A 27923-nucleotide genomic window follows, 5' to 3' on the forward strand; every position below is an offset into this window, starting at 1 on the left:
AGGCTTCAAGTTTCTACAACACACTTGTTTAAGTAATACTGGACCACAATTGGCTCCAAACTAGTTGTGATGTCTTAAATTCTGATCGCAGATACGTGCCTTAAACTCAGATTTTTGGTGAACACAGAGAAACTTTCCAGCTTCAGCAGATGAATGTGAAAACAGCCTTCTAGTGTCAAACTCTGCACATACATCATTTTGCACAGCAAGCTCAAACATCCAACTGAAGGAACAAGAAGAAAAACACATTTTTGAGTAACAATTTTAAAAAAGCTCCTCAAGGAAATAGAATATGAACAGACATTCTGTAAGTCCTTTGTTACTTCTAATAGATGTCCATTTTAGGTTTCCTTGCTGTAACAATTTTATCTTCATCTGAAAAGGACATTTTTTTGCAGTCAAGTAGTCTCTGCACTTTGATTGCACATTGAACCATTTAGAAAAATTTGAACATTACCCTTTAGCTGGCATGCTGTCATTGTGATCAAGGACAGTTGAGTCTAGATTTGTGATACATTTACATTTGACATAAAAGACAAAACCTTGAGCTCTTCATTTTATGGACACACACACACAACGTAGCGTCTGTTCCAACCCATATATTTCATATTCTAACTTAATGTCTATCATGTCAACATTCACTTAAGTATCAATTTAATGAGATTTATGATTTTAAAAAAAGTGATGAATACCTCTCGTTAGCTTTAATATGAAAGCACAAAAACATTTGTGCCGCTGACTTTGTGGACTACCTTAACAAACCACGTATCTGTCATCTGAAAATAAACCTAAGACTTCTACAGTGTCAACATGCATCAAAGGTACAGCATTTTAAAGGTGAGGGATTTTGATCATGCTGAACTTTAAGATCTAAATTTCACCAAAAGATATTTCCTTACTTTATGAGTCCACTGTCCTAAAAAGATTTTTTTGCTGAATACTTTGTTGAAGTTGTCCAACCATTTCTGAGCCAGAAAATCTACCTCCCAAAACATCCTTGTGCTATTTTTTTAGGACTCTTTTCCATCAATGTCATTAGTTTCAGTGTGGCATTAGATAATGTGATAAACTCTTCTTGCATGGTTTTGATTGAGTGTAGTGATTGATTCATTCAAAGATGCTGGTATGACAAGCTGTAAAGGTGAGGCTTCACTAATATTCCACTTAAGACCACGTCCCTCAGATTGACATCATTTCATAAATCTGAAAAACTTTATGAAAACTACTTATTTGGATTCATTCATACTTTTTAAAATGCTCAAAGTGGTCTGGATCAAAACTAAAATGGTTTTTGTAGATCTATTAAAAAAAATGTATTTTCTAGTCTTTTCATCCCAGAGACAATCTATATGAGGAGACACTATTCAATCATAAACATTTCTGAGTGCTGTTGTAAGAGTGGATCTCTGTGTAATGTCAATCTGATGATGACAGATCAAGTAATGTGATAAAGCTGATACTGTAATTGAGTCAGTCAATGTGTGGATAACACCCCTTAACTGTAAGATAAAACACTTCCTCCGGTGGTAGTCTGATTACACACGCTCTAAAAAGAATGAGCTGAATATCATCATCATTGTCTCTCTGGCATGGAATAAAAAAAAAAAAATCTTTTTAAAAATGTTATTGTGTTAGTACACATTAGTACAATATAACTCCACCTCCACCATGAGCTATCTGTCGCACACAAGTATCTGTTGACATGCTCCTTAACATGGATATTATGTTAGGGAGCCTTTTAGCAAACTCCAAATTATTCTGCCACAGTCCCTTTTCTGTGGTGGGTCAGGGCTGTCTGAAGCCATTATTGGTAATGAATGTGGAGTCCTACTTTAAAAGGTTCAGGCATGTAAAGTCACCTAAAGCTGACTAATGGATTCCTGCTGACACTGAATGCCAGGGGCTTTTACCACATCCCAGAATGGCAGTTTTGGAAATTTACACTACAGACATAATGAACTATAAATGTAAACTTGGGAATGTAGCCTCCCACACAGTAGCTTTGAGTTATTAATAGATACAGTATGTTCAATGTGCTGCAAAATGTTATTTCGCAAAAGACTCTATTGTGTGGTTTCAGCAACAATTCTGCTGCCCCTGACTCATTTGCACAATAATACACTGGAAATTAGATGGGGTTTTTTTGTAATTCTGTAGCATGAGCACAATTAAAAGAAGCAGCTGTAAAAATACATGTAGAGCATTTGCTGGAGGTTCTAAATATTCTGAGTTTGTTAGCGCTGCAACACTTTGTGCCCTGGGAGATGGGCCTCTTCAATAGGTTCACGGGTCGCGCAGCAGCGTGCAGAGTGGCCATTGTGCTTTGTCATTTCACAGGTGACTCACATCACTACACTCGAGCATGCTGGAGGTAGAGCACTCGGAGATGCTTGCAGCATTCAAAATGCATGATTTTCAGCCTAGTGCAAACAAATCGCTTTAAAAGATCAGTTTAATCTATTTCGAGCTGTTATTATGAGCTGGGAGAGTTGTTCAGATAAAGAGACTGAAGCAGGGTTAACATCAGAGTGTTGGACAACTCTTCACATACTTTACCCAGCGTGAGAGCTGTCAACTTTATTATTTGTTTTTACGATACAGTGTGCATATGATTTACAATGCAGACCACTAAAACAATGGTCAGGGGGTGAATTACTATGAGCCAACCTGCCTGAAATTGTGCTGTGATATAATGTGGTGCATTTAAAAAATATCTCCACGGGAATATCAGTCATAGAAGTCATCAATGTCATCGCTCTTTGTGTTGAAAGGTTGAGGACGTAAGGCTGCTTCGATCTCTGAGTCGCTGTCATCTGACTCCCCCCAGAAAGCTACACAAAAAGGTACAGAGAAAAATAAATCAAAGAATACATTATTAGAGTAAAATTTTTACTCTTGCATGCTTCAAATGAAGTGTAACCTTTTACATTTTCCACATAATTTCTTTGTCTAGCCAATTCTATACTCTTTTTATAAGCATTCCAGGATTTGAATGCACTGAAGCTAAAACTAACCTTGCGTTTGGTTTCACAAAGAAAATCTTAATATTCTTTTATACAGTCTAATATGTATTCAAATCTGTGTCTTCTTCAGTCATGGCAATAAAACATATCTTGGGTGATTTGATCTATGATCAGCTGGAAACTTTAGATACAGGTGTGATACAGTAGCAGCACCCAAAAATACTTGAATTGAATTCCAATTGCTCAAACCACATTCCAGTGTTTGTATTGTTTATTTATTCTATGAGCAAATGAAGTTGATGTGATATATGTGTTTATTTGAATCTTGAGTGGTGAAGTGAAAGTTGCTACTTGAAGAACTGATATGGAGTCTGTCACCAGTTGTCAACTGCAATCTGTCTGCACTGGATCTAGACTATATCTGGATAGAAAATATGATACATAAATGTCATAAAAAAGGGACATATCTAACCCTCACCATTAAAGTCACCAATGCTCTTTCAGTGTATTATTTACATTGGTTAATAAATGGTCCAGATTTTTCCTTGGCTTTTGTTCATCATTTGATCAAAACTGTAAGAACACATTATATACTTATTTATTAGAAGATTAGATAGTGCTTGCTGACAACATAAATCTCAGTTTTCAGTAACCTGGGTTTGGCTTCAAGGTCATTTTTTCATTAACACACCCTCAAAAAGGTGTGTTTACACAGAAATTTAATCATACACTTGGTGTTCTCGTGAGGCTTAAAACTTACAATAATTTAATACATGTTAACACATGAACCTCTTTGTGTTGATCTGTTCAATGCAATTAACCTTTTTTGTGTCTTTACAAGCAATTCGGATGACTGATTTATGTGTTGCGCTCTCAAGCGCCGCCGCTATTACTGTGGTGGTAGAATGGAACACATTGACAGTGAAAAGAATGCATTGACAGTGAAAGCAGAGTTATGGTTAATCATGGTTGGCTGTCGCATCCTCTGACAGATGAAGGTAGTGTGTGAATGTGGAAATTATTTAGTTTTAAAACACTAGTGTGAAATTAGTTACCTTATGACACAGGCTTTGGGAAAAAAAATAACATGAATGTAATACTTCTGTCCAACTTCCACCTCTGGATGTGAAAGTGCTGTGTGGAGTAGCCAATTAAATCCAGCAGGAACTAATTACTAGCTTATTTAAACCATCAAACTTCAAGATTTCTTGCACTGTAATCAGAGGAAATGCACCATTTAATAGAAATCAGAAAGAAAATACTGTGAGAGTGGAATTTTGGGCAGGAAACGTAACGCTAGTATTGAGCTACCAAGAGATCAGTAGGGTGGTGGCTCACCATCAGCCGTGTATAAACAGATTGCTCCATCTTTAACAGTAACTGCAATCCAAACATAAGGATTTTCATGGAGATTTATGAAAGTAAAATTACTTTTATGGAGCAAAAGCATGTGGCTTTTACTTTCCGTTTTTTCCAAAGTTAAAGTTTACTGTTGGAACAGCATAGCCTGGAAAAGAAGTCTAGCTGTCTGTTAAAACAAAATTTGTTAAAAAGTTTAAGTTTTATGATTAAAACCTTTATTTGAATTGATGACTATTCAGCATATAATTGGTTCTACAGGATCCCCTGAACCGTTCTCTTGGCGAAAGTGCTTAGAAAGTGAAATCCTTTACATACATTATGTGTTATATGCAGGTTTTCAAGTGAAGTGCCACTGCACTAATGATGGTTGATGATTGTCTGCTTCCAACTACAGCTCAGATTGGTCTATACTCACCTTTGGACTGTAGTGCAGAATAAACCTTTAAGTTAGTCTTCTCTTTCCTAGAAACACAAAGACAGTTAATAGCCTTTTAAAGTTATTCAATTTTCTTTGAGAAATAACTGCTACTTTGCACCAAGAATAACTAAAAAGGAAAAAAAAGGTAGGTTATCATTTTACATAGATGCAAAACCAAACCACTGCATGAGAAATAGACTTATTTAAAAATCACTCACCAGAACCAGTAAACAAAAATAACAAAATAACTCACACTATAATAGTGGAAATCTGAGAGAAGAAAATGATACAAGATCATGGAGAAATGTACTATTAATGTTCACTGCACAAACACTACAACTATATCTAAAATGGGCTTGTGACAAATACACTGACTACTCTCATTTCACTCCAGGGGAAAGATTTGCTGGCTAAGCTTCAACAGTGCAGCAAAGGGAACTTCCTTGACTCCTGTTCTAATTGTGCCAAAGGACTTCCACAAGGCTCGCTTTATTCAAAAATAGTCCAAAGACAGGGTTGCCAGGTTCCCATAGCTCCGCTGATATCGCTATGTAAATGTGTGACCTCCGAAAAGGCTTTGATCTAGCTCAATGCATATGCAATAAGGCCCCCCTTTCCACTTTTAAAGGCCTCCTCTTTAATTTACATCATCACAGAGCCTATTCAAAAACCCCACAATATATCCTCATCATCTCCGAGGTTAGCATACATATCCATATGGCTTATTTGTTTGGACCTTCTATAACTGAGCTCTGTTGTTTTCTTGGAAGTCGGAGGCAAAAAGAGATGCAGAGTTTGAAGCAGATGAGCTCTAGCAAAAAAAAACAGTCATGTGGTGTGTTCCTCCATCTGCATCAATTCAAATCCATGACCTCCTCTCAATCACTCTCATCTCCTCATCTCTTCCTCAGCTAAGTCTTGGCACATGTGACTGTACATTGAGTATAAGGACCAAATTACTTTGGCTGTGTTCCAACTGCTTTCTTCTAAACTATATATTGCTGCTTCGCACCACTCAAGACAGAATGAGAGAAAAAGGATGCACCTCCCATTCCTAACTGTGAGCAGATTGCTTTGTGCTATAAGCAACATACCATACAGCCAGTATAATCATTAAAATATAGCCTTTATATTCAATATTCTGATAGGACTTCCTACAGGACATTTGGCACTTAGAATACAAGCAAATCAAAGCAGGGGAGGAGTAAGAAAAGCAGAGCCAAAAAAAAAAAAGAAAAGAAAAGACACAATAACAGATAATCAGCTTGCAAACTGAATGTGCGCTGCATATGAGGGAGCCGCATCCTATTGAAATAAAGGATTTTGTTTGTTTACTTTAGGAAATATATAATCATATCTTGTGAAATACACATATTTTGGTGAATGGGGGGCAGTGCAGATGGTACATATTTTTCTGTATAGCCTATTTTAAGTCCAAAATTATGGTCGTTTTGAAGCATCTCCCTGGACAATGTTATGTTTAGTAACATCAAATGAGCTTTTTCATTTGCTTAAATCATTATGTAGTGATCATACTGGACTAACAGATTAGTCAGATTATTTAGATGTTAGAAAGTAGTATCATGCCATGGTACTATTATTCCACTGGAGCTAAATTGGAGATTTGAATACACACTTAATATGTAAACATTATTTTTTATATGGTAAACTTTTTGCAGGGTGAATGTGAAATTAAAAATCTTAAGTATGCTCAGAAGTAACAAGAAGAGTTTTTCTCTGTCAAAGCTATAGAATAAAGTCCTGATATGTTGTTGTTGATACTAATGGGAAACATATCTACATGTCTACATGAAAAAAAAAACAAAATCTGCCTGCTACATTCATCTTTTTAAACTGAATAGATATCGAAGCACAACTAAACCATGGGGACTAGTACATCTATTTGTACCTGTTAGGCAACAGATCTCAACCAGACCCTGCTACAGCAAAAATACAGCAATAATCTATACGATTACTTCCTCTCCTTTGCCACAATAATAGCTGTTACGGAGAGTAAATTGGGCTTTTCTTTTCTCGAACTTCCCCCCGGGATGGGAATGGTCTATCAGCTGTTCCACTTCAGTGAGGGACAGGACTGATTTCAAGACAGGGCTATTACCATAGAGAGCCCAGTCTGGATCTGACCCCACCAATCTAATATTCCGTTTCCATAAACATTTATGCCAGTTCATCTTCTGCTGAGTTTCCCTTAATTGAGGCAATGATCTGAATATGTAAGACTGGGCTGGCCAGTGTTTTACAAGCTCTGGTAGACAGAGGTGAATCTAATGTGTAAAATGATGCAAATTACAGCTATTGTAATGTCCTCTTTTTTTCCTATGCCTCCCTCATTCTCTTTCTCTGGCCTTTGCAATTGTTTCATATTGTTGTTTATCTCATGTTTTAACAGTTTTTGCGTCTGCTGTACATTGCTGAGTCCACAACCACCCTTAAAATTGTATGACGTGTTTTAAGCACATTACACAGTTGGAGCTTGATTTTTGGTGTTGTCAGTAAATTCCCTTCATTAAACTTGTCTTGTGTTGTCAATTTATACCACGGTGGTTTTTCTATCGACTAAATCTACATATTTTCTTGTAAAAATACAAGATATGCTGACTCATGTTTACATTGATATACACTGTGCAAAAAATAAATTAAAAAAATAAATCTGGGACAATCATCTTCTCTCATATCACTGGCACATTATGAAACTGGTACTGCTGCTCTGGAATAGAGAAAAAGTGACATGTTTGTTTAAGAGTAAAACAATGATTACTCATCTTACTGAAAACCCAAGCAATCTGATGTAAGTTAAACAAAAAGCCCTTTTTTAAACTATCCGCTACATTTTCAGATCCAGTGCAGCACTCTCTTCATTTTTGTTCTTTGTGACATTTTGCTTTGTTTGCCCCTGAGAAAGGCAACTTGATTCTGCTGTACTGAATCCTTCATGGTATCTTAGCAGCACCAGACTTCTCTACTGTGGAACAAATTACCAAAAAAATTTTTAAAAAAATACTACTGCTGACAAGTACAAGTGTGGTTAATTGTCAGCTGTATTATTTAGAAGTCAAAGAAGACATCTAAAGCTGAAACAATATCAAGTATATTCATGTAGTACAGTTTAAGGCTATACAAATATGTCCAGTGTTATAGTAATATACTGACAAACAATATTTAACAGCACGTGGCCCAAACATGTTAATACACAACATATCATCATTATAATTGCCTTGTAAAACTAGGCTATGCTTCTTAAAGTCACTAAAATCAGATGTCACCTATAATCCTACAGCTACATTAGAGGATGTGAAGACTGACAGAGGAAATAATGCTTACCAAGCATTTAATACTGGCTTGCACACACCGATAGGCAGAAAGCTGCTTTTATTTACCCTGGCTTTTTTTAAGCTCCTGCCACCCACACACAAATGCTAATAGCACAATAGCACTTTTGCGCAGCGGTGCTTGTCTAAAGGTAAAGGGAGACCCATCACCTCATCATTCCCATCAACTCCTACTCCCATCCCAGCTATGACCCCACAGCAACATTGTTTAGGCTCTGTTTAGATGTACTCTAACAGGCCTGAATGGTAGCAGCGTATAGCCCTCAGTGGGGGCAAACAGTGAGAGGCAACTGTGAGTGCACCATGAGTGGGCACTCTCTAACGTGTGAGTGCTCTCTGCTGGCGATGAGTAAGTACTGCAGCTCAGAGGAAGAGGAATCTGGCCAATGATTTCAACACAGGCGCTCTCCTCCTGACCGGTGGCAGTCTAGTGGAGACAGTCAGTGCAGGGTATGGTTGAGGGACCGATCATTCATTTCATGTTATATTATTCGTTAACAGCCGCATGCTGGCTTGTCCAACACACAACCACACATAAATCAGAGTATCTCAAGACAGTGGAAAAAATAGTATTAACACCTTACCGTATAAAGCAAGTCAACAAAACACAACCACAAACTGCAGCTTAAAAACACAGCCACAAGCTACTTGTTTTGCTTCTATTAGCCTACACAACTCATTTATGTGTTTGAAATTACAGTAATACAATAATATATAGCAAAAAGCCAGATCAGAACATTTAAAAAAATAAAGCATTGAGAGCGTGTGAAATTTTTTATTTTCATTTTATTATAGGGCAATGAGACATTCTTTACTGGTTTGAGACAGCCAGTGTAGGACAGTGACCTCCTCTGGTTGGAGGGTCTAAATGCTGCCTTCATCTATAGTCACTGTTTTGTTTGTCCTGTTTTGGCCTGGTTTTAATCTTACTCTCTATACTAAATTGAATGAGAAGTCTAACTGTCAAAAATTTAAAAAAACAAAACAAGAAAAAAATATATATTCTAGGCACAGTTTTCAGGGAATGTATTTTCTTTAGATCAAAACAAACTGTCACAGACGTACACATGTGATGCTGCCACCTACCCTGTGCAAATCAACTGCCTTGAATCTCACTCAGCTTATTATTATCATACTGTCTGTTGAGTTGTTTACATGAGTTTCCCCTTAAACTCACTGCTGCATTTTGGAGCATGAATACTCCCGTCTTTCACTACCTCTTTGTCCGTTACTGTCTCTCTGTCTCCCTCTATCTCCCGCTCTCTCTTTCTACGTCCCCTCCCCTCCATTCCTTTCTCTCAGCTCATGTCCCTCTCACCCCTCCATCCCTCCTCCCTGTGAGCTGTCAGAGATCCACACACACATCGCCTCCCCATGAGAGAGAGAGGGAGAGAGAGAGAGAGAGGGAGAGCTTCTGATTTTGACACTCTGAGTGATTTGAGGTCGAATGCTTGAGCACATCCTGTTGTCCAAGGCAAAGCTGTAAACCACTAATTGTTGAGTCAAGGTTTTTGTCAAGCAGGCACTAGGCACAACAATCATAACACCGGCTGATGGCTGGAGGATTTTGTTTTGTGTTTGTGTGTGTGTATGTGTGTGTGTGTGTGTGTGTGTGTGCGTGCCTGTGCACATGTGTTCAAGCATTTTTTTAGGATCAAAACTGGGGGGAAATAAAAAGGTATTAAAAACCCCAAAATAAAAAATAAGAAAGGAGTGGCATCTGAAATGCCTACAGTAGAAAGGAGCACAATGATTCTTTGCACGAGAGGAAGCAGTGGCATGCACTCGCATACAAAGGGGAACAAGTGGTCTTTACATGGAGTGCAGCTGCTTATTAAGACTCACTCCTTCGTGCATTATTCCTTTCATCCCCACTCAACCACAAAGTGATTTTACTTTGCCACTCACAAAGACAGCAAAAGATTTCTAATGGACAAATCCTTAATAAATGTTGCAGATCAGTCGCTTCCCCACGAGTTATAATACAATAAACAGCACATTCTATAAAAGTATCTGACTGAAAAACACTGTGTGGGAGAGAGCAAGGAAGAGAGAGAGGGAGAGAGAGAAAAAAGAATATGAAAGACCTCAATTCTCTCGAACGGCATAATAGTGAAATGAGCACATATAAATGTGTTAAGAGTATCTCTTTGCATCTTGTATAGACTGCATGTATTTAATCTGTAAAGCTTATTAAGACCCTAGTCATTGCTATGCAAAGCAGCACCCAGTGCTTTTCTCTCGCTTTTCAGCCGAGAGCAGTGTTTGGCCAATAGGACTGGCCCCCCGCCTCTCATTCTGCATTCATAACATGCAACATTTGCACAATGTATCTCTCAAAGGCCCTGAATAGAAGGCCTTAATACTCATGTAAACAACTGCAAACCAATTACTTAATGAATCGGGCCCACACATAATGAGGAGCCTCACAAAGGGCTATAAATGCATTTTTTGCACCAAAGCCTCTGCTTTAAACTACAATCCCTCTGCTGTAGTCTAGGCTTAACTGGCAAATCATAATTATTGTCTAAGACAACAGAGAGGAAGCCATTTTTGTATTTTGAGTCCAGCTCCATCCTCCTTTTGATGTCACTCATCAGCTCGCTGACAAAATAAAGCAAATAATTAACGAGTAGGATGGAGAGGGAGGGGGGTGGGTGGGTGGGGGGTGTTGGGAGGGAAATACAGGAAGACGGAGAGGAAGAGGGGCAAAGAGATGGAGAAAGGGCAAGAGAGCGAGAGAGGGTGAGACACGGAGAGAAAGGAGAGAAGCGGGGAAAAAGCATGCTGCAGTGTTATGCTTCTGCTTAAGTGCAGGGCTTCCAGACCACTTGTGGAAGCAATAAAGCGCAAGAAGTGACTGTGGTAAGTGGAATGCTTAAATCTAAGCGTCCAGGAGAAGCAGGGAAAAGACAGGGAAAATGACCAAAGATAGGATGATGGTCATGGTGACTAGCAGCTCTTGGCGCTCCTTCCTAACCCTAGTGAGATTAGAGTGTCAGGCATGCATAACTACCTATTTGTCCAATTTTACATATGTACACAACTTGTGTATTATCACTGCTCACGGCATTCTGTTTTTTTTTTTTGTCCTGTGACTTTTGTTTAATCACATATATTGTTGGCTTCCCATGCACATTAATGACAGGGAGACAGGCAACATCTGAGAGGGTCTGGGTCTGAAATTGGCTCATGTTTATTAAAGAGGGTGGTCACTGGGGCTGGCAGTGGCAGACATCAGCAGCTATGAGGACCACAATAGAGCCAGCCCATTAGGCCCTTCCCTGGGCTAATAGGCAGACTGGGAGCGCCTGCTTGCCAGGCCAGGGAGATACAGACTTCAGCCCTTGTGTCAGCATGGTGCCCAGTAATCACATGAAATCAGAGAAGATTATTCCTCATAACGTTTACCCAGCCATTACTAGAGCCCAAATGGGTTCGCAGTGAAGAGGTGCTCTGAGGACCCGACATGCAATTGCAGATTTGATGAAGTCGTGTTGATATTCAAATGTAACCGTGATGGTGTTAGCTTCCACCAAGCTATTTATCATTAGATGTTCTTTTCAAACCCACTTAGGACTCTGATTTGAGCAGCCTAAATGCATTTGAAGAGTGAAAAATGAAAGGACATTTGTCCTTGTCAACACCTCCTGAGTCCCCTTCTTCTAAAACAGTTGTCCCTGATTCTCTTCTTGACATGATCTGTTTGCATTCTGACAACAAGCCTGAAGACAGTGAGATTATGACTCCAATTTATTTTCGTGATAGCTGTTTTGCTTTTGATTTCTAAAACCTGGCTGAACCCTGCAAACAGTGAGTGAGAGGGGCTTTAGGGGCCTTTTGTCTTTGTAAGCGAGTTAATGGGTGGCGCCCCCTTGATCTTATGGAAATGAACAGGGAATTATGAGAGCGGCCATGCAAATGTACATCAACCACTTTGGTGTCTGGTGGCCCATTTCCTGTGGCCCGTTGAATAATAACAATGTTCTTACCGAGGGTAAGGGTCTTGATGTGAGGAGCGTTTGGCCCTCCCCAGGTCCTCTTCACGGCCATGATTTATTCCTTAAAAGAGCAAACAGGGCTAGATAAAACCATTTAATTTGGATATCTCATCACAAGCTAATCTACTATGCATATTTATATAGAAACTTATGGTAAGGCTTACGTGAAGCCAAGACAGAGTTTCTTAACCTTCGTGTTAGGGCCCCCACATGGGGTCCGTTGATATACATACGGGGTTATAGGCAATATCTTTATATTCGTTTATAAATAATATTTTCTTTATAATCCACTTGGAGAGCCTTACATGCTACAAAAATACACAAGTTGAATTTTTAGAAACTTTAAAAATTAGGTAAACAGACAAAAAAAGTTAAGACCTAGGGTTAAATCTTTGAGTTTTGGCTGGCATTAAGGTTACACATGTACACAACAAATGTGGTCTGTCTATGGTGTCCTCATGTGCTTGGAGAACATATGGTCAGTGTTGACCAATGGTTAGGCTCCAGTTGCTCGCTACATGCCTGGTAGAGCGGACCGCATCTCTTACCTGAGAGGCCATCCTCTTCCTCCTCCTCTTCAGAACTCTGCAGCCTTTCCTGCATGGCTGATTGTTTAAGTAACTGATATGCTTTTGTCTCTGTTCGGGGATACACACACACACACACACACACACGCACACAAGCACGCACACACAAAGTCGCTGTCAAATATTTGCTTAAAACCCAGGTTTCCAACTTTCAGAGGTTTCTGTGTTTGATGAGACAACACGCTTCAGTAGCTGAGTCTTTTGGTCTCAGTGCTGAACAGAGTGGGTGACAACACTGTGCTCAATCAGCTAAGCTGTTGATTCAAGCCTACAGTATGTAGCAACAGTTTCCATGAGACAGCAATCAGCATCTCACATTATCTCAGCATCCCCTACCAAGAAGGCAATGATTGATTTTCTGTTTTAAAAACACTCATAATTACTTTCCAGCACACTAAAGTAGGTATCAAATTTGAGAGGAGCAGAGACTATACTGGCAAAAATCAACAGAGCAGAAGTACATAATAAATGGGCTGTTGTCTCAATGATGTTGCTAAAACACACATACCAAATCAAAAGGATAGAGCATTGTGATCGTGTATGACCAAGTTCTAGCATTTTTAACTTAAGGGCAGAATAAAAGTAAAGCTTTTAATCATTTTCTAAAAAAAAAAAAAAAATGTCATGTTTACACTGAATGGCAATTTCCAGTGTTATTCCACCCACAGCACTTTATACAGCCATTGCTTTTACATGTAGTCTAAAAAACCCCACGAGGTCTGCAGACGCGCCTGTCTTGGCAATTACTATCAGTTCCAAGGTCATGGTATTTGATTGTGACATTGATGTTGCTCACCACAGCAAAACCCCTTCCTTGCAAAATCTTTAGTTGTGTTTTTTTTTTAACTGGTTATGGCTCTTTTGATTAAGTGTAGGAATTGGAAACTGGACTCATTTTGCTGGCTATGCACCTTAGGGATGCGTACACATAAAAAGCCCAGTAGGAAATCTGATAGCCAAGGGTAATATAGGATTGCTTTACATTTCAGAGCTGCAGCTGACGGATGGGTACACCAACTGCTCCCAGGATGCCTTCACATCTAGTATTTTTCAAGTCCAGCCTTGCCGGAGCATTGTTTAGAAGAAAATGAGAACCGATGACAGATCTCTCGCGCTTCCCATCCTGGCGTCCTGACAATTAAAGCAGCCGCATTATGCTGGGCCAATGAATTATCAATTTTGCCAGAATGCCTCAGACCAGGCTGAAAACATGGCTAGTGTTTTCTCGGAGATAATTAGAGAGAACTAGCACAGCTCTTCAGGTGGGACTTTGACCCTGGATTCACCTTGATCATCCTGCCTCAGCCATTGCGTAAAAGAGCCCATTATTCACTGCAGTGGGAAGAAAACAAACCACAACATAAGGACAGTGTGAATGCTGGGGCACCGGCGATGCCTTTTTACCTCTAATAGGAACACTTTCCACAGGGCTTTCGTCCTGGCTGTCCTCTTCAGTACTTTGTAGTTCTGTAAGAAAGGGAAGCGCATAGTGAGAAGCAGTGGCAGGGAGGAAGGGAGTCTAGGGATAGAAATGGGAATGGGGGGTCTTTCTTTAGCTCTGAATAGAAGGCTGTATGAAAACTGGGCTGTGAAGGATTCATAAAAAAGCTCTATGGTGAAATTGATTTCTTTCATAAAAGGGAAGTTTAAGTTCTCTGCAGAGGTGGTTTGCAATAAAAGCAGTCTATATTTGTTCCTATTAATGGTCTTGTTCTATATTACTGTGCAAAGACAGACTAATCTAAGTGTGAAACGTTTTGGAGGTTTGTAGGAATCGTTTGCTGAAGGGAGAGTTCTTGGTTGTTTGGCAATCATTGTCGTTCCTCTTTAACTAATAACCAAAGCCCAGCATTCAAATAATAGTTGTGTAATTAGATTTTTCCATTCCACTTGTACTGCTTTTGAGCCTGTTCAATAACTTATTTTACACCAATAATATTCAGTAACCTTGGATCCATTGCTTCTGTACCGGCCTGGCAGGCTTCGCATCTCCGCCGTCAGCCAGTAGTGAAGAAGGGCCACACGAGGAAGACAAGTCACTCTCGTCCACTGCTGAGGGGCACTCCTCACTGGACCGGGACAGAAGTGTCCTCAGCAACACTTTGGCCTGCAAGCAGCACAAATTAAAACCACACTCTTAATTGTTCCCATTTTGTGAAGGAAGTGTCAAATTGAACTCTCACCGATTAGGCAAGTCATTTACTTTGGCCATGGCTGCTCCCGGAGAGGTGCAGCTGTAGAGCGTGTTCAAATGCCAAGAGAAAATAACTTCAAATTCTCTCACTCGTTTAACTAAAAAAAGATTATTTTTTGCACACTTTTGCTCCCGCTCTCCCTCTCAATCGCACTTTTTTTTTTTTTATTTTCTCTCCCTCTCTTCTCATCCATGAGATTAGAGAAGCGACTAAAGAATGCAATCACCCTGGCGTTAATGTGCAACACGTTCCACATATCTCCCCTCTTGGCTGAGAGGATTGAGACAAACTGCTCTCTTCCTCCCTCTCCAGCTCATTTTTATCTCTGGGGAGATGAGGATACACAATTAAGAGGAGCTGTTCCGGGAGATGAGGAGCAGGGAGATGCCACACACCGATTTCCTTTCTCTCCTTTTTCCCTCCCCCATATCAAATCCTGCCATCAACATCTCTCTTTTGTGATCAAAGACTGCCTCTCAGCCTCAGATGGCCATTTGCAACTTTTAATGAGCACTAATATGGAGGGGATGATCAGGAGGATTTTGACAGTGACAAACTTTAAGTACATTGTAAGTTGTTATCAGTGGGTCGCAGTGAAGATTGACAATGTACACGCTTTCATTTTCTGAGAGGGGAAGAGACACAAACACATGCCAATCTGAGCTTGCCACTTGGTATTTTATGCTGCTGCACAATAAAAACTGTCTTGATCCTTGTCCCCGATATCCGTCTTTGTTCTTTTTTTAGATTTAGTCAAACGTACCGTGGGTTGAGGGCTCTCGCAGACCCACTGCATTTTAAATATCAATGAATGCAACTGTTAGCACTTGAATATTCAAAGGGCCTCTTTGAGTGTGTGCATGCGAGCTGCATGCTCCCATTTGCCGGAGTAGCCAGGCAGTGTGGCAAGACGTGAATGGAAATTTCTGTTTGCTCTTGTGTGTGGAGAGTAAGCTGTTGTGAGAGAGGACAGAGAAGAGAGAGAAAGAGAGAGAGAGAAATAAAGGGAGAGAGGGAGAAATAGATGGGAGTAGATGGAATGAGAGTGAGAGAGAGAGATAAAGGGGGGAGAAAGATTTTCACTCAGGCTTTTCCTGATGCACTTGGACACAATGATGTAGATGGCAGTACCTCTCTTCCTTTTGTCAGTTCATATTTTCAAGAGGCTCTACAATCTCCCTCTTTGCCTCTCTCATTGCGTCTGGGACACTGGAGCAAAATCTCCAAGCCACACAAAAACCCCACAATATACGTCTGCAAAAAAATTAATAACACAAAAACCTGCATGTATATATGATCATTCCAGAAGATAGAAAGCTACGTTTTCTAAAGTGGAATTCCCAATAAATATCCTGACATTGTGTGTCAGTGTGAATATTCATAGTAATTTCTTTCCTTGTTTAATTGAGCTTGATCTGCACAAGGTCAATGAGTGGGAAATTTGAAATAATCCTGTCTCTTGTGGAGAAGGTCCAAATGGCTCTCTCATTCAATCTGGCCCAGCTGATGGCTATACTTTTGCCTAATACCAAATTAAAAGCAAGTGTTTCTCAGATGAATACGCCACATGAGATGAAAGAAGCCAAGCAGAGGCTGTAATTTGCGATTAGCGCATGGGTCAGGGTTTCCCTTCTGTCTAGGTCAACGTGTGGAGCAATCTGATGAGTAGGCTTGGTTTCAAACACCAGACACAAAGAGGGCACTCAGCACCAACTACAACTCTCTTCAAAAAAAAAACATCCAAAGAAACAAGTTTAAAAAAAAACAACAAAAAAAAAGTTTTAAAAAAAACAAAAAAAGAAACACCACTAGTCTTTTGGGGAGAGAGGATAAAAAAGGAGACATTTTACTCCAGTGGTCATATGTGTGTGTGTGTTAATGTCGGCATGCTTATGGGAATAGGTGTCCATGAATGCAAGTGTGTGTAGCCTCCTACTTGTGTGTTTGTGTGTTTGTGTGTGTGTACTGGCAGTGTATGTGACTCCAACGCTACCTGCTGGCTGTAGGTGGCATGGCGCTCCAGCAGCAGCGGCGTGAACAGCTGGACCGAGCGCTCAGTGCTGAGGACACGGCGCTCCTTGAGCAGAAGGGCGTGCTTGAACCAGCGATCCCACAGCCGAGCGGCATCAGGAGGGAGGCTGGTGCTGTGGTGAGGGTGGGATTTTTTTTTGTAGGAGAAAAAAAAAAAAAGAGGCTGTCTTGAAAACACAGTAAAGGGATCTGAAAATAAGTCATAATTATACTTCCTTATACTGACAGATTCTTTGATTATCAAAAAAAAAAACTTGATGCAGCTGACAAGTTGGACCGTCATCAATTACGTGAGGAAATTAGAACATAATAAATATGTCACGCTCTTATTTTTGTAATTATGAAGCCTTCTCAAAAAGGGTACTTCTATTCCATCTTAAAACACTTTAGAAGATATAAATCTTTAATGAATTCCAGTTAACACTGAATAGACACAGATAGAAATGTAGCTGCTGGTTGAAAACTGGATAAAAAGGTCAAAGCGCCAATAGGCATCTCCAGAGGAAAGAGAGAGGGACAACGATAGATGTGTTTCTTTAGATTGAGAATATAGCAGGAAAGGTCTCAGTGAAATCAATAGAGTAGTGAAGCAGAGCATGGATTTGGCTCAGAGTATAACTACTCATTATCCAAAGGACTGGAAGTCACAGATAGGGCATTTTAATTTACCCATGACATTCACCCGTGCTGTGTTACCGCAGGAGGTGACACCAAAGATGACCTTTACATTTGTGGACAAGGGAGACTGTATCGAATGTAGGTGTCTGTTGTAAGTGCGCGCCTCCTTCCCCCCCCCCCCCACCGTCTAGTCGAAAAAAAAAAAATGCACAGGCAGCTATCCACTCTTTGTCTGAGAAGTGGAATCTACCTTTACTGTAAGTCTGTTCACTTTCTCTATGAAAAGAGGAGAAGTTCTATTTGACTCAGTTTTCAGAGCAATGATATGTGTTCTGAATTACTCCATTATAGCATCTGTCTTTTATAGTTGTCATCAGACACAAAACACACATTATACAACACAATACTACATCAAAACATAAATATCTTTATTTTTTACAGCATCTGAGAAGTTGTAGTTTGATACAAATGTAACATAATGCAAAGGAATGAAGTGTAAAATGCCACAAGACTATAAAAACTTCTCAATAAACTTTACATCTTTTTTTAAATAAACACAACTAAGGGGGGAAAAAAAAACACTGACATCGGTCTTTTGGCGGTGGAGAAATCCGAAGCCTTACCTTATTTCATTAGGCTCAGTGCTGGACTGGTGAGCATTCACTAGATCCTGTGGTAGCAGGCAGCCCTTTGCTGTGCTCCATGACAACCTCTGAAGCTCATGAAGGACGACTGCTCCACATGCTTCAAGGTCCTCGTCATTCAAGTCTGCTCCACCGTTACAAAGGCTGTCCAATATATAGAGAGCAGTCAGCTATTGCCATGGAGCCCTGGGCCCGCGGGTCAGCGGTACATTGAGTACATCCAACAGCTGCTAACACTTCACACACAAACACGCGCAGACATGCTATACAAAGTATAATCATACACATCAATGCACATACACACTTGCCCACATAATATCACAGCAAGACTAAACATTATACTGAGGGTCATGACACAAGATGGCCACTCTCTTTACTATTGAAAATGTTGTTGACATCATTTACAACACTCATAGATGGGGACAAGTATATACTGGTTTTTTAGAAAGAGCGAGAAAGCTCTCCTTCGCCAGATTTTTATCCATACTTTACAACGAGAAACTCCTGTTACAGTAAATTAATCATGCTATGAAATGTAAAAAGGCTTATGAAAAATAAGCCCCAGTCTAATGAAAACACATTCTCCATCCTCCATCTCCCTGACTCCCAATAACAATTCAACAGGGTGGTTACTATAACAATCCCATGTGTTTGAAAACCCCTCAGAAATAAAGACGCGAGCATGTTGGTGATGACACTTCATCTAAAGTGAGAGCCCTTGGCGGAAGGATAATATGTTTTTCTCATCTGCACAAACTGCTCCATGGCCATTAAATAAATATACACGGTATTTAATTTAGACAGGAAGGGTATACCTGATAATTCTATTGAGTTGCATTCCATCAATAGAAGAATCCCCGTACACACTTGTCTGTTCACCATGGAGTCGTCCTTCGATGCTGTCTAGAAGATTAAAGAGTCCTTCCTGGGAGAGTCTGGGAAAAAAAAAAAAAAATTAACCATTAATGTGATGAAAGGAAACAAAAATAGGGGAGGCCATGTGATCAATAGGCCAACTATTTTTTTTTAAAAAAAGATGCCATTTGAGCAAAAATAAAAAAATAAAAAAATTGTGATACATTTTTCCAGGCAGTTTTCTTGAGGTACTCAAGGATTGCTGGAGGAATCTGATCATTAGAATGCTGCAGCCACAATACAGGACTTCAACAATTCAAACTATGTGTGTTGATGGTGCCACATGTAATGACAGGTTGTAAGGGAAAAGCTTTTGAAAACTGCCATTCAGAAAACAAGCTTGAGGAATAAGCTGCCTACTGTTGAAGCAAAACTTGAAATCAATCATATATATTTACAAATGGCAAAGTAAATTTAATTATAAATATGGGAAATATGAAATTTAACAAATGAAAATATGGACAACTCTGTAACCACCATCTCACACTCAAAAGTGTATGGAAGAGGGTTCCAAAAAAAATGGGGGCCTCAAGATGATTTCTTTTGGTGAGAGATTTACACTTTAATCTGGTCCTGTGTGAGGCAGCAAAATGAGAAATGGACGCCTAATGCATGTGGATATTGGGAATCCATCTCTTTCTTGAGCATTAAGCCATGGGTGGCCCTCATTGAATTCTCCCAGAAACCCCAAGCCGAGAGATCCTGAGCCCCCCTGCATAAAAGGGGCCAAAAAGAATTTATGACAATCTGTAATGGGCTCCTGGGTTAGGGGTCAGCAAACAATTGCTCCCTCTTTTTTGCAGGTTGTTTCCTGGTAACATCCTGATTAAGATGGCAGCTTGAATTATATCCATGACATTCTGTAGTGTGCAATCCGTCTGTGCAAAGTCCTCTTCAGTGTGGCTGAAGTAGTATAGGCAAAAGCTGTCTTTTTTTTTTTTTTTTCCCTCCCTTATCGTCAGCGTGGGCCTTGAAATAGTCATCTTTCTCTTTCCACTTTATTTGTCAATGCTCTTCAAAAAGAGACCTTTAGAGAGGGAGAAAGTGAATTAGTTGTGTTTTTCTGCAAAGCTCTCTCTCTCTCATTGTATTGTTGCCAGCTTTCATGTCAAGGTCTCCAACCTCACTTTAGATGCTGCTGTTGTCCGCATGTCGACATCATCAGGAGCGTATTGTTAGCTCGGAGGAAGAGGTCAGCCTCTCTGCAGCGATATTGCTCTACAGTGTACAGTACTGACTCCGGGGTGATTTACCACACGGAATGGCTTCACCGTTGAGTGATTGGTGTCAGGGGAATCTCACCGTGTTGGTACAGACCGCAAATATAACACGCACAAAGGAATGGAAAAAATATACCACAAGTAGGGCTGAACAATTAATGGAAATATTAACGAAATCGCAATATGGCCCGAGTGCAATATGCAAACCGCAGGAGCTGTGTCACAACATACCATTATATAGGAAGCACTGTGATGCTACAGAGATGCCCCGGCCTACAAATCACATTCTCCAGACGTAAGGGAATATGCTCATTTAGTACAGACACCAGAAAAAAAAAAAACAATCTCATTTTTATATATTTTTCAGTGAAAATGAAATGCAAAAATTACCATTCACAATAAAATCCTAACTCATATTGCAATCCCAATCTGTCAGAATAATCACAATATGATTTTTTTTGCATGTTGTTCAGCCCTAACCACAAGTAATAACAGCACAATGAATGCAGGGACTGCCTGACTAAATGTGGGATATGTCCCACCACACTGTAAGCACACAGTTTACAAAGCACTGTGCCATAATGCAAAATAGAAAAAACAAAAACAGAGAAATATCTTCAATTAGCATGATGCCTTAAAAATACACAGTGTCATTTGGATATCATAGATTATTTTTAAACCTGTGCATATTATATTCCACCTCAAAACTAAACTAAGAGCTCAACTTTAACTGTATCACATGCTGTCACCAATCGAGCAAACTGTTTGAGAACCACCAAACAGTTCAGGGACGACATGTGTGAGAGAAAGGCACAGCGAGGCCATTACGATGAGTCTCCAAGAAACCTGGAGAATATTTCAGTCGTATACTCACCCCAGCCATGCTGGAGGAGAAATATAATGGGATAATCTAATGAATTGCCCAGGCTTGTTTTTCCTGACTGTGAGCTGAATGGAGGGAGCGATATAAACTCTAACCTTAAGAGAGAGAGAGAGAGAAAGAGAGAGAACGAGAGCGAAAGAGGGAGAGGATGGAGACTGGATGCTCTCGGAGCTTTACATCAAAGCCTCCGGTTTTCTCCTCATACACAGAAGCCCTCCGTGTTAACAATGAAAGCTGCAGCCCCCACCATCGTCTCCCCTGCACAGGCTAACTGCAGTTCCTCTTGAGGTCACACTATAAAACAGTATAGTAGACCACACAGATACAGTCATGCACAAATAAACATTGTACACTCTCAGAGAGAGAAAAAAACCCAAAACGATATGTGCAACTGTTTACTTTCTCTAAAAAATAAAGCATATAATAATAAATAAGCACAACATAAGTAACCCAAGGACAACACACAAATTAAACTGAGAGTATGGTGGATGAAGAAAAAAAAAATGTTCGGAAAAAGTTTTCTTTTTCAAGAGCATAAGAGGTCCTGCTCATAAAATACTATATATTGTAGGGAAAGTGCAGAGGCTCTGGGCGCAAACATTCACATGGGATTTTCCGTGGCTCTAACCCCATCCAAAATGATCCTTCAACTCAGAGGCCATCATCACGCTAAGGATTTGTGGCTGTAAGTGCTGTCCACATGCCCACCCTCCAGAACACTCTATGGTGCCACAAATTTCCTCCTCCACTGGGGACTTCCTGAGGTCTCTCAAGCAGAAAATTGCTCTGTTACAGCATTATCTTGGATTATGGCAATATTGTTGGTGACAGGTCCTGAGCTCTCCCTATAAGATGCATCACTGCCACCGCGGCAGCTGCTGCTGCTAAGCTACAGAGAGCACGGTGGCATGGACTGTGACTCCCACAATCCTCTCTGTCAGTCTCTGATGTGATGGTGGCAAGGACCGCGTGGTGTCTTCACCCGCTCCTATCATTAACAGCCCACTGTGGTTCGGCACGGCCATGCAGAACATTCTCCTTTCTTTGCTCGCTTAGCTTTAAATAATTGGAATAAAACTACAGACTGAATGGTGCACATTTTTAGAGAGCATGTGCAATAGAAGGATCGAAACAGATAGTGTTTCTCTCTACTGTGTCACTTTGCAAATTCTGGACAACAAAGTACAGGAATACATACTGTACCTTTCCACAGCTGGAGGTGTGGTTTCACAGTTTAATTGAGGTGTGTTCTTGGATCCATCAGAGTGGAGGGATGATTCGGGACTGTGCTGATTTTGGTCATCACTCCATTCAGAAGTGGCGTTCCTCTCAGGTGCCACACCCTCGGGTAGATCCTCCTCCAGCTCAGATTGTGTCAGAGAAATGGACAGGTCACTAGCACTGCTCTCTGACAGCTGCACATCAGAACTCGGTGTGCTGACGCTCTCACGTCTACCTGAACGGAAGCAGAGTGCAAGGTATAACTGGCTTATTTTCAATCTTCAAAGTGCTTTCAACTGGGATTTTCATGAAAGAACATGAAAACAGTGAAAAGACATTACAAGGTAATAAGTAAGGAATAACATTTCAAACCTGGTGTATCTTGAGATTCTTTTCCAAAAATGGTTTCAGGCATCAAATGTCTGAGACCTCTCTCTGCATCTTCCTTTAAGGGTGGCTGATGAGCCACCTCTCGGGAGTCAGTGTGTTCTGCGGGGGAATTCTCAACCCTTATGGGGCTACTGCTGCTGCTGCTGGGAGCCCGATTCCTCTCAGGCCTCGTCAAGGTCACAAGAGGTGAAGGTTCTTGTTCATCATCACTTCCAAAAGGCACATTGCCAGCTGGGAGCACCGCCATCGTTCTTTCATGTTTGTCACTCAAATTACAGCCGTCAGGAGAATCGTTTGAGCCTGAAATGTCATCTGATAAATGTGCTCGGTTGCTGGCGGCATCCTCTCCGCCAACTCTGAAGTCCTTCAAAAGGCCACTTGGTAGACGTTTGCGGGAGTGCATGCTGCGATTGGGTGAACGATGCAATGCTTGGTGTAAGTGTACACTTGTGGTGCCAGCCTCAGCGTCAGACCCTCTGGAGGTCTGGCGGCCCATAAAAATTACTGCTGGTGGTTGTGTAAAATCCTTAGCTGAGCGAGAGAGAGAGATGTCCTGGTACTGTCTATGTGCAGATTCACCCTGCAAATATGGAAAAACAAAACAACAATCAAATATATTCATTTTTGTAAACTAAACTCTCAAATCTCATAAAATTATGTTTTTCAAGACATGAATGAAGTTCTTCTAAAAATTTAAATGAAATAAGTCTATTTTGAGAGAAATTTTCAACTTAAGTGTGTTAACTATCCACTTAACAGTTTTGAATAAGTGCGGCTTATTTGGGCCAAGGTCAGAATTCTTTTCACAACATCTTTCAGAGGAATGTCTCAGGATCAATGTTTTAACTTTTAATCTTATTAGAAATCCTTTAGACAAGTTTTGATTCATGTCTGCAATGTCACCAAGGGGGGAAGAGAGGGAAGCAAAAAAGCCTCCCTCCAAACATAATAACAAAAAGCATGGCTTCTGTTTCTTTTCTGATAAGCGTCTTAAATACCAAACAGTTAGCTGCTTAATAACATTCACTGTAAACCATGCAGCCTGCCCAGCAGATCCACAAAGTAGGTAAAAAAAGAGGAAAAGTTAATTTCTTGGCTGAGTGATTCCATCGGTAGCTGCAGGGCAAAGTAGAAAGTGTTTCACTAAAGTAGCAATTGATTCTTCTATCAATCTGCGGCACGCGTGTGCTCTTCCAAGGAATGTATTAAATATGAAAATCATATCCCGTTATCATCTGTCTCCAGCTTTCAGCCCGGTAAGCTTCCCTTAATGAATGCTGCAGCCTGAGGGACATGCACACTGCCAGCCAATGGCTTGTATGCATAATGGAGTGACGGTACCATTTTGCTCATTACAATATCGACAGGCTGAGGGGGGGGTTTGCACAGTTACAAGTGACTGCTCTAGACAGCATGCTCCAAGTTATTATGAGATGTCTTAGACATTTCATCTAAAAGAGCTTTAACTGCTTTAAGTGAAGGGAGAAAGCAGCTATGGGCTTGAACTACATCGCTTGTACAGATGCACCAGCTAGGATTAGACACCTGTGCTATTACAGATACACAGTTTAAATGTAGACTCCTCTACAGATTTACCAGGCATAATGTCTACTTTTCTTTGTTATTCTAAACCTGAAAACACAGCTTGATAGAACAGAGATTTGCATAAACCTTGTAAACATTTCAAAAAAAAGAGGGATCCAACATAAGAAAAAAAAAAAAAACAAGTACCATTTTTCAACCGTACAACAAAATGTGTAAAAACACACAAACACACGACAAAAATTACACAACACATAGTAGAAAGTGTGGCATGTATAATATACAATTACATTACTTACAAAACATGAATGCGATTCTTATTATTATACTGGCAGTGTAAATTTGATGCTGCAAAGACTGTAATAGCATTACCTTTGCTGCTTCAACCTCTTGCTCTATTTTCTTCTTTGCTTCCATAAATCTGGAAATCTTATTCAGAATGTCAGCCTGTAAGAGATGTAAAGACAGATAGAATAGAATAGATAGATAGATATAGATAGATAGGTAGATCTACTGTGCATACTAAATTAATAATAAGAAATAAATTGACAGAAGGATAATAATAGTAATATTTCAGACTAACTGATGTGTTACAGGTAAACTGACACTGCATGCAAACACTAGGGATTGTCCATAAAAACGCTGTGATAGTGCTGCTCAATATTACATATATATGGTGTAAAAGAAGAAGGTATGAAAGCAAACATTGCTGGACGACGTCAAGCATCAGTCACAATGGATTTTCCTTAGTGAGGATCTTCTGTGTAGCTGCTGACACCATTTAACAAATCTCTGACTGGCCAGACTGCCTGCCTTAATCCCAACTCCAATTTAAAAAAGCTAATGGCCTTGTTAAAGGCACTTGGATTAGCTCAAACCTGCCCCACCTTTCAATCCAAACAATAGCAGTTTATAGAAAACAGAGCTTTTGAAAGACAGTCTTTATAATTTATCTGTTCTTGTCAACAATTTTGCACAAACTGAACAGAAATGATTATACATGTATACACCTGAGCATGTATATGAGTAGCTGCTAGTCTACCTTCTATCCCTGTGAGAACTGATGTTTTTTATTGTTCCAGAAATGTCAGAATTAAAGCATAGGTATCTGGTAATATTATACAAAGTGCAACAGGACGACCAAAATAACAGCATCAAGAGGAAATAAACCAACTGCTTGAGGGGAGAGAATGACTAAACCTCTGGAGCACTTCAGAGTCTCTATATTGGGCAATTAACTCAGCGAGTCATAATTAGCCAATTTTGTTAATTTGATATTAAGCTGTCAAGCACTGTCGTTGAGTTTTAAGTGATAATCTGACTAGCTCATTGTTTTCTCCCTCGTTCATTTGCTTGTCGTGATAAATTGCACAGTTTGAGTGTTTACTATTGTCACATCAAGCAGTTGAAAGCAAATATTTCTACTCTGTTAAAATGACAGCATGACATTAAAGCAAATGTGTATGAAAATTGCTTCATTAATATATAAATATTTCTTGTAAAAAGCATATATATCATATTGCGAGTCTGTCTGTTTATTATTCTTAAAGGCACAGTGCATGTGGTAACCTGTCAGAACAAATGTTTTTCTAAACACAGACAATTCAAAATATAAATGAATGATTATTAAATTGTATAAAATATTTCAGAAAATAAGTACAGCTGTCTAAACCTGGATCAACCTCAGTGGGTGGAGTGTTTGTTCTGCTTGCTTTTAACGTAACACTACTCCACTGAACAAATGCCATTGTATGTTTGTGTGTGTGTGTTATACCTTTTGTTGTTGCAGGGGGCCATGGTCAGGACTATATACCTTCATGCTAATTTCTATGCACTCCACATCTCTCAGAAGCTCAAGGTTTCTCATTTTCGCTCGTGCTTCCCTGTCACAGATTTCCTTGAGATAACCGCGCAGTTTGGAACACTTTATCTGTGAGCTGAAGGCAGTGGAGAACCATTATTCAAAAGAAATATTATCTAAGAGCTTTGTCAAAAAATAAGAGCTAGACTTTTCATAAGAAAAGGTTAAGCACAAGATGCTTTAAATTTAAATCTTATTTTCAACTCTCGTATCAACCTGAGCTCTACAGTTTTGACCTGGCATTTTAATATTTATGGGAATCAATTTACAATGAAAACAGACTGTTTTGCTTACATCCAAAGGCTACTGTGCTTGTGACACACTTGAGTACTGAGGTGATATTTTTGCTTGAACAAATATTTCAGATGAAAACCTGTGGTGACTGGTGACATAAAGCATGTAGTGAATTTACAAAACCTTTTAAATCATTAATATTGACCTATGCTATCATAGAGAGGATTTTTTAACTTGAATCTATCCTATATTTAAGTTAGAGCTTACTGTCAAAGTCCAACAAGGCAAAGCAAACTCTTTTTTTGTAATACAGTACCCTGTGTAACTTACATTCTTTTATCAGATCTGGAGTAAGTAAACAGTTCCCTCTCCAGCTCCAGCCTCCGTTTCTCCCTGCACACACACACACACACACACACACACACACACACACACACACATACACTACATTAGTCAGAGGAACCACACAGACCACTGCAGCATCTACGTGGATTGCTAGGCTAATTATTAGCTAATTAAAAGCGATATTAACAGCACTTTTCTACTTACTCATTAACAAACTGTAATGCTTATGTAAATGAATGCTAAATCCGCTCTACGAATTAGCTACAAACCAAGCAACAGCATTAACGCTAGCTCGTGGTAACTTCGGTTAATATGCGAAAGCTAGTTAACGTGTTACCGTTATGTCAGGTAAGCGATAGCTTTTCACTCAGCTAACTACGTGCAGCAACCACAACATTACTGTAAATTATGGACTAACTTGCTAGCTAACTATACGGCATCACCGCCTACTCTAACTTGCCTGGTTAGCTAAGCAGCTAGCCCTATTTTCTCCCTGTGGCAAGCGGCAGAAGGAGGCTACCAGGCGGCAGATGTTACAACTCGAGCCCGCGGTCTACACTGGGCCGTGCTGCCGTTAGAAAAAGAGCGAGGCGCCTCACCTTTTATGCAAGCTTTGTTGAAGTGTTGTTATCTTTTCATAATATTGGTCCTCGCTGCGAGCCATGCTTGCCATTTTCGCCTGCTTTGGCGCTGCTGCAGAGAGCCGAGACGAGGAAGAGGAGGAGGAGGGTGGCTGGTGTTTACGTTGGTTACCATGAGCACCGCTTCCCAGAAATCCCTGCTGATAAACACAGAGAGCACGTGGTGCGAGCTCCACTCCGAGATCCAGATGACCCATTTCTAGCACCCTGAAGATGGTGAAATGATGCTGTTTACAAAAAAGTGGTCTCGCTGTCACACAAATCCTATACAGTGTCAGGTAAGAAAAACGGTAATATATATATGTCCCCTCCCTCAACAAACTCTTTAGCATTTACCAAACACGAAAGTGTAAACTAGCTCAAAGTTTTACCTTTAAGAGCCCACATACCGGTATCCGATTCGGGGTTAAATAATGATATTTAGCGGCTGAGTCTCCTTTTTTTCACGACTTACACTTATGAAAAAGTGTTACACCTCGTAGCAAAAGCCTTAACGTTGTTT

At 40.0% G+C, this 27923-nt stretch overlaps 1 protein-coding gene and 1 long non-coding RNA gene across 3 annotated transcripts in view; one reads left to right on the forward strand and one right to left on the reverse strand.

Annotated features, from left to right (window-relative positions):
* Window positions 1–2517: 2517 nt before the first annotated feature.
* kiz (kizuna centrosomal protein) lies at window positions 2518–27633 on the reverse strand. Of its 2 annotated transcripts, XM_042389014.1 has the most exons (15): window positions 27380–27633; window positions 26766–26828; window positions 26115–26277; window positions 24713–24787; window positions 22781–23378; window positions 22391–22643; window positions 18985–19104; window positions 18149–18313; window positions 16870–17020; window positions 14629–14788; window positions 14086–14148; window positions 12643–12732; window positions 12086–12155; window positions 4741–4787; window positions 2518–2831 (listed from the first exon to the last, which is right to left on the reverse strand). In XM_042389014.1, exons 1-15 carry the CDS (start codon window positions 27616–27618, stop codon window positions 2728–2730), a joined length of 2361 nt encoding a protein of 786 aa, XP_042244948.1. In that variant the 5' UTR covers window positions 27619–27633; the 3' UTR covers window positions 2518–2727. The 2 variants fall into 2 exon arrangements, with proteins under 2 accessions (XP_042244948.1, XP_042244949.1); XM_042389015.1 differs by lacking the exons at window positions 2518–2831; window positions 4741–4787 and adding an exon at window positions 6567–8520.
* The window catches only part of LOC121881299, a 68252-nt gene continuing 67942 nt past the window's right edge, over window positions 27614–27923 (forward strand). Inside the window, exon 1 of the long non-coding RNA XR_006091739.1 lies at window positions 27614–27699. This is a non-coding gene — a long non-coding RNA (uncharacterized LOC121881299). The remainder of the gene's footprint in view (window positions 27700–27923) is intronic.

The sequence above is a fragment of the Thunnus maccoyii genome, chromosome 16 (assembly GCF_910596095.1).
Source record: "Thunnus maccoyii chromosome 16, fThuMac1.1, whole genome shotgun sequence".
Classification (NCBI taxonomy): domain Eukaryota; kingdom Metazoa; phylum Chordata; class Actinopteri; order Scombriformes; family Scombridae; genus Thunnus; species Thunnus maccoyii.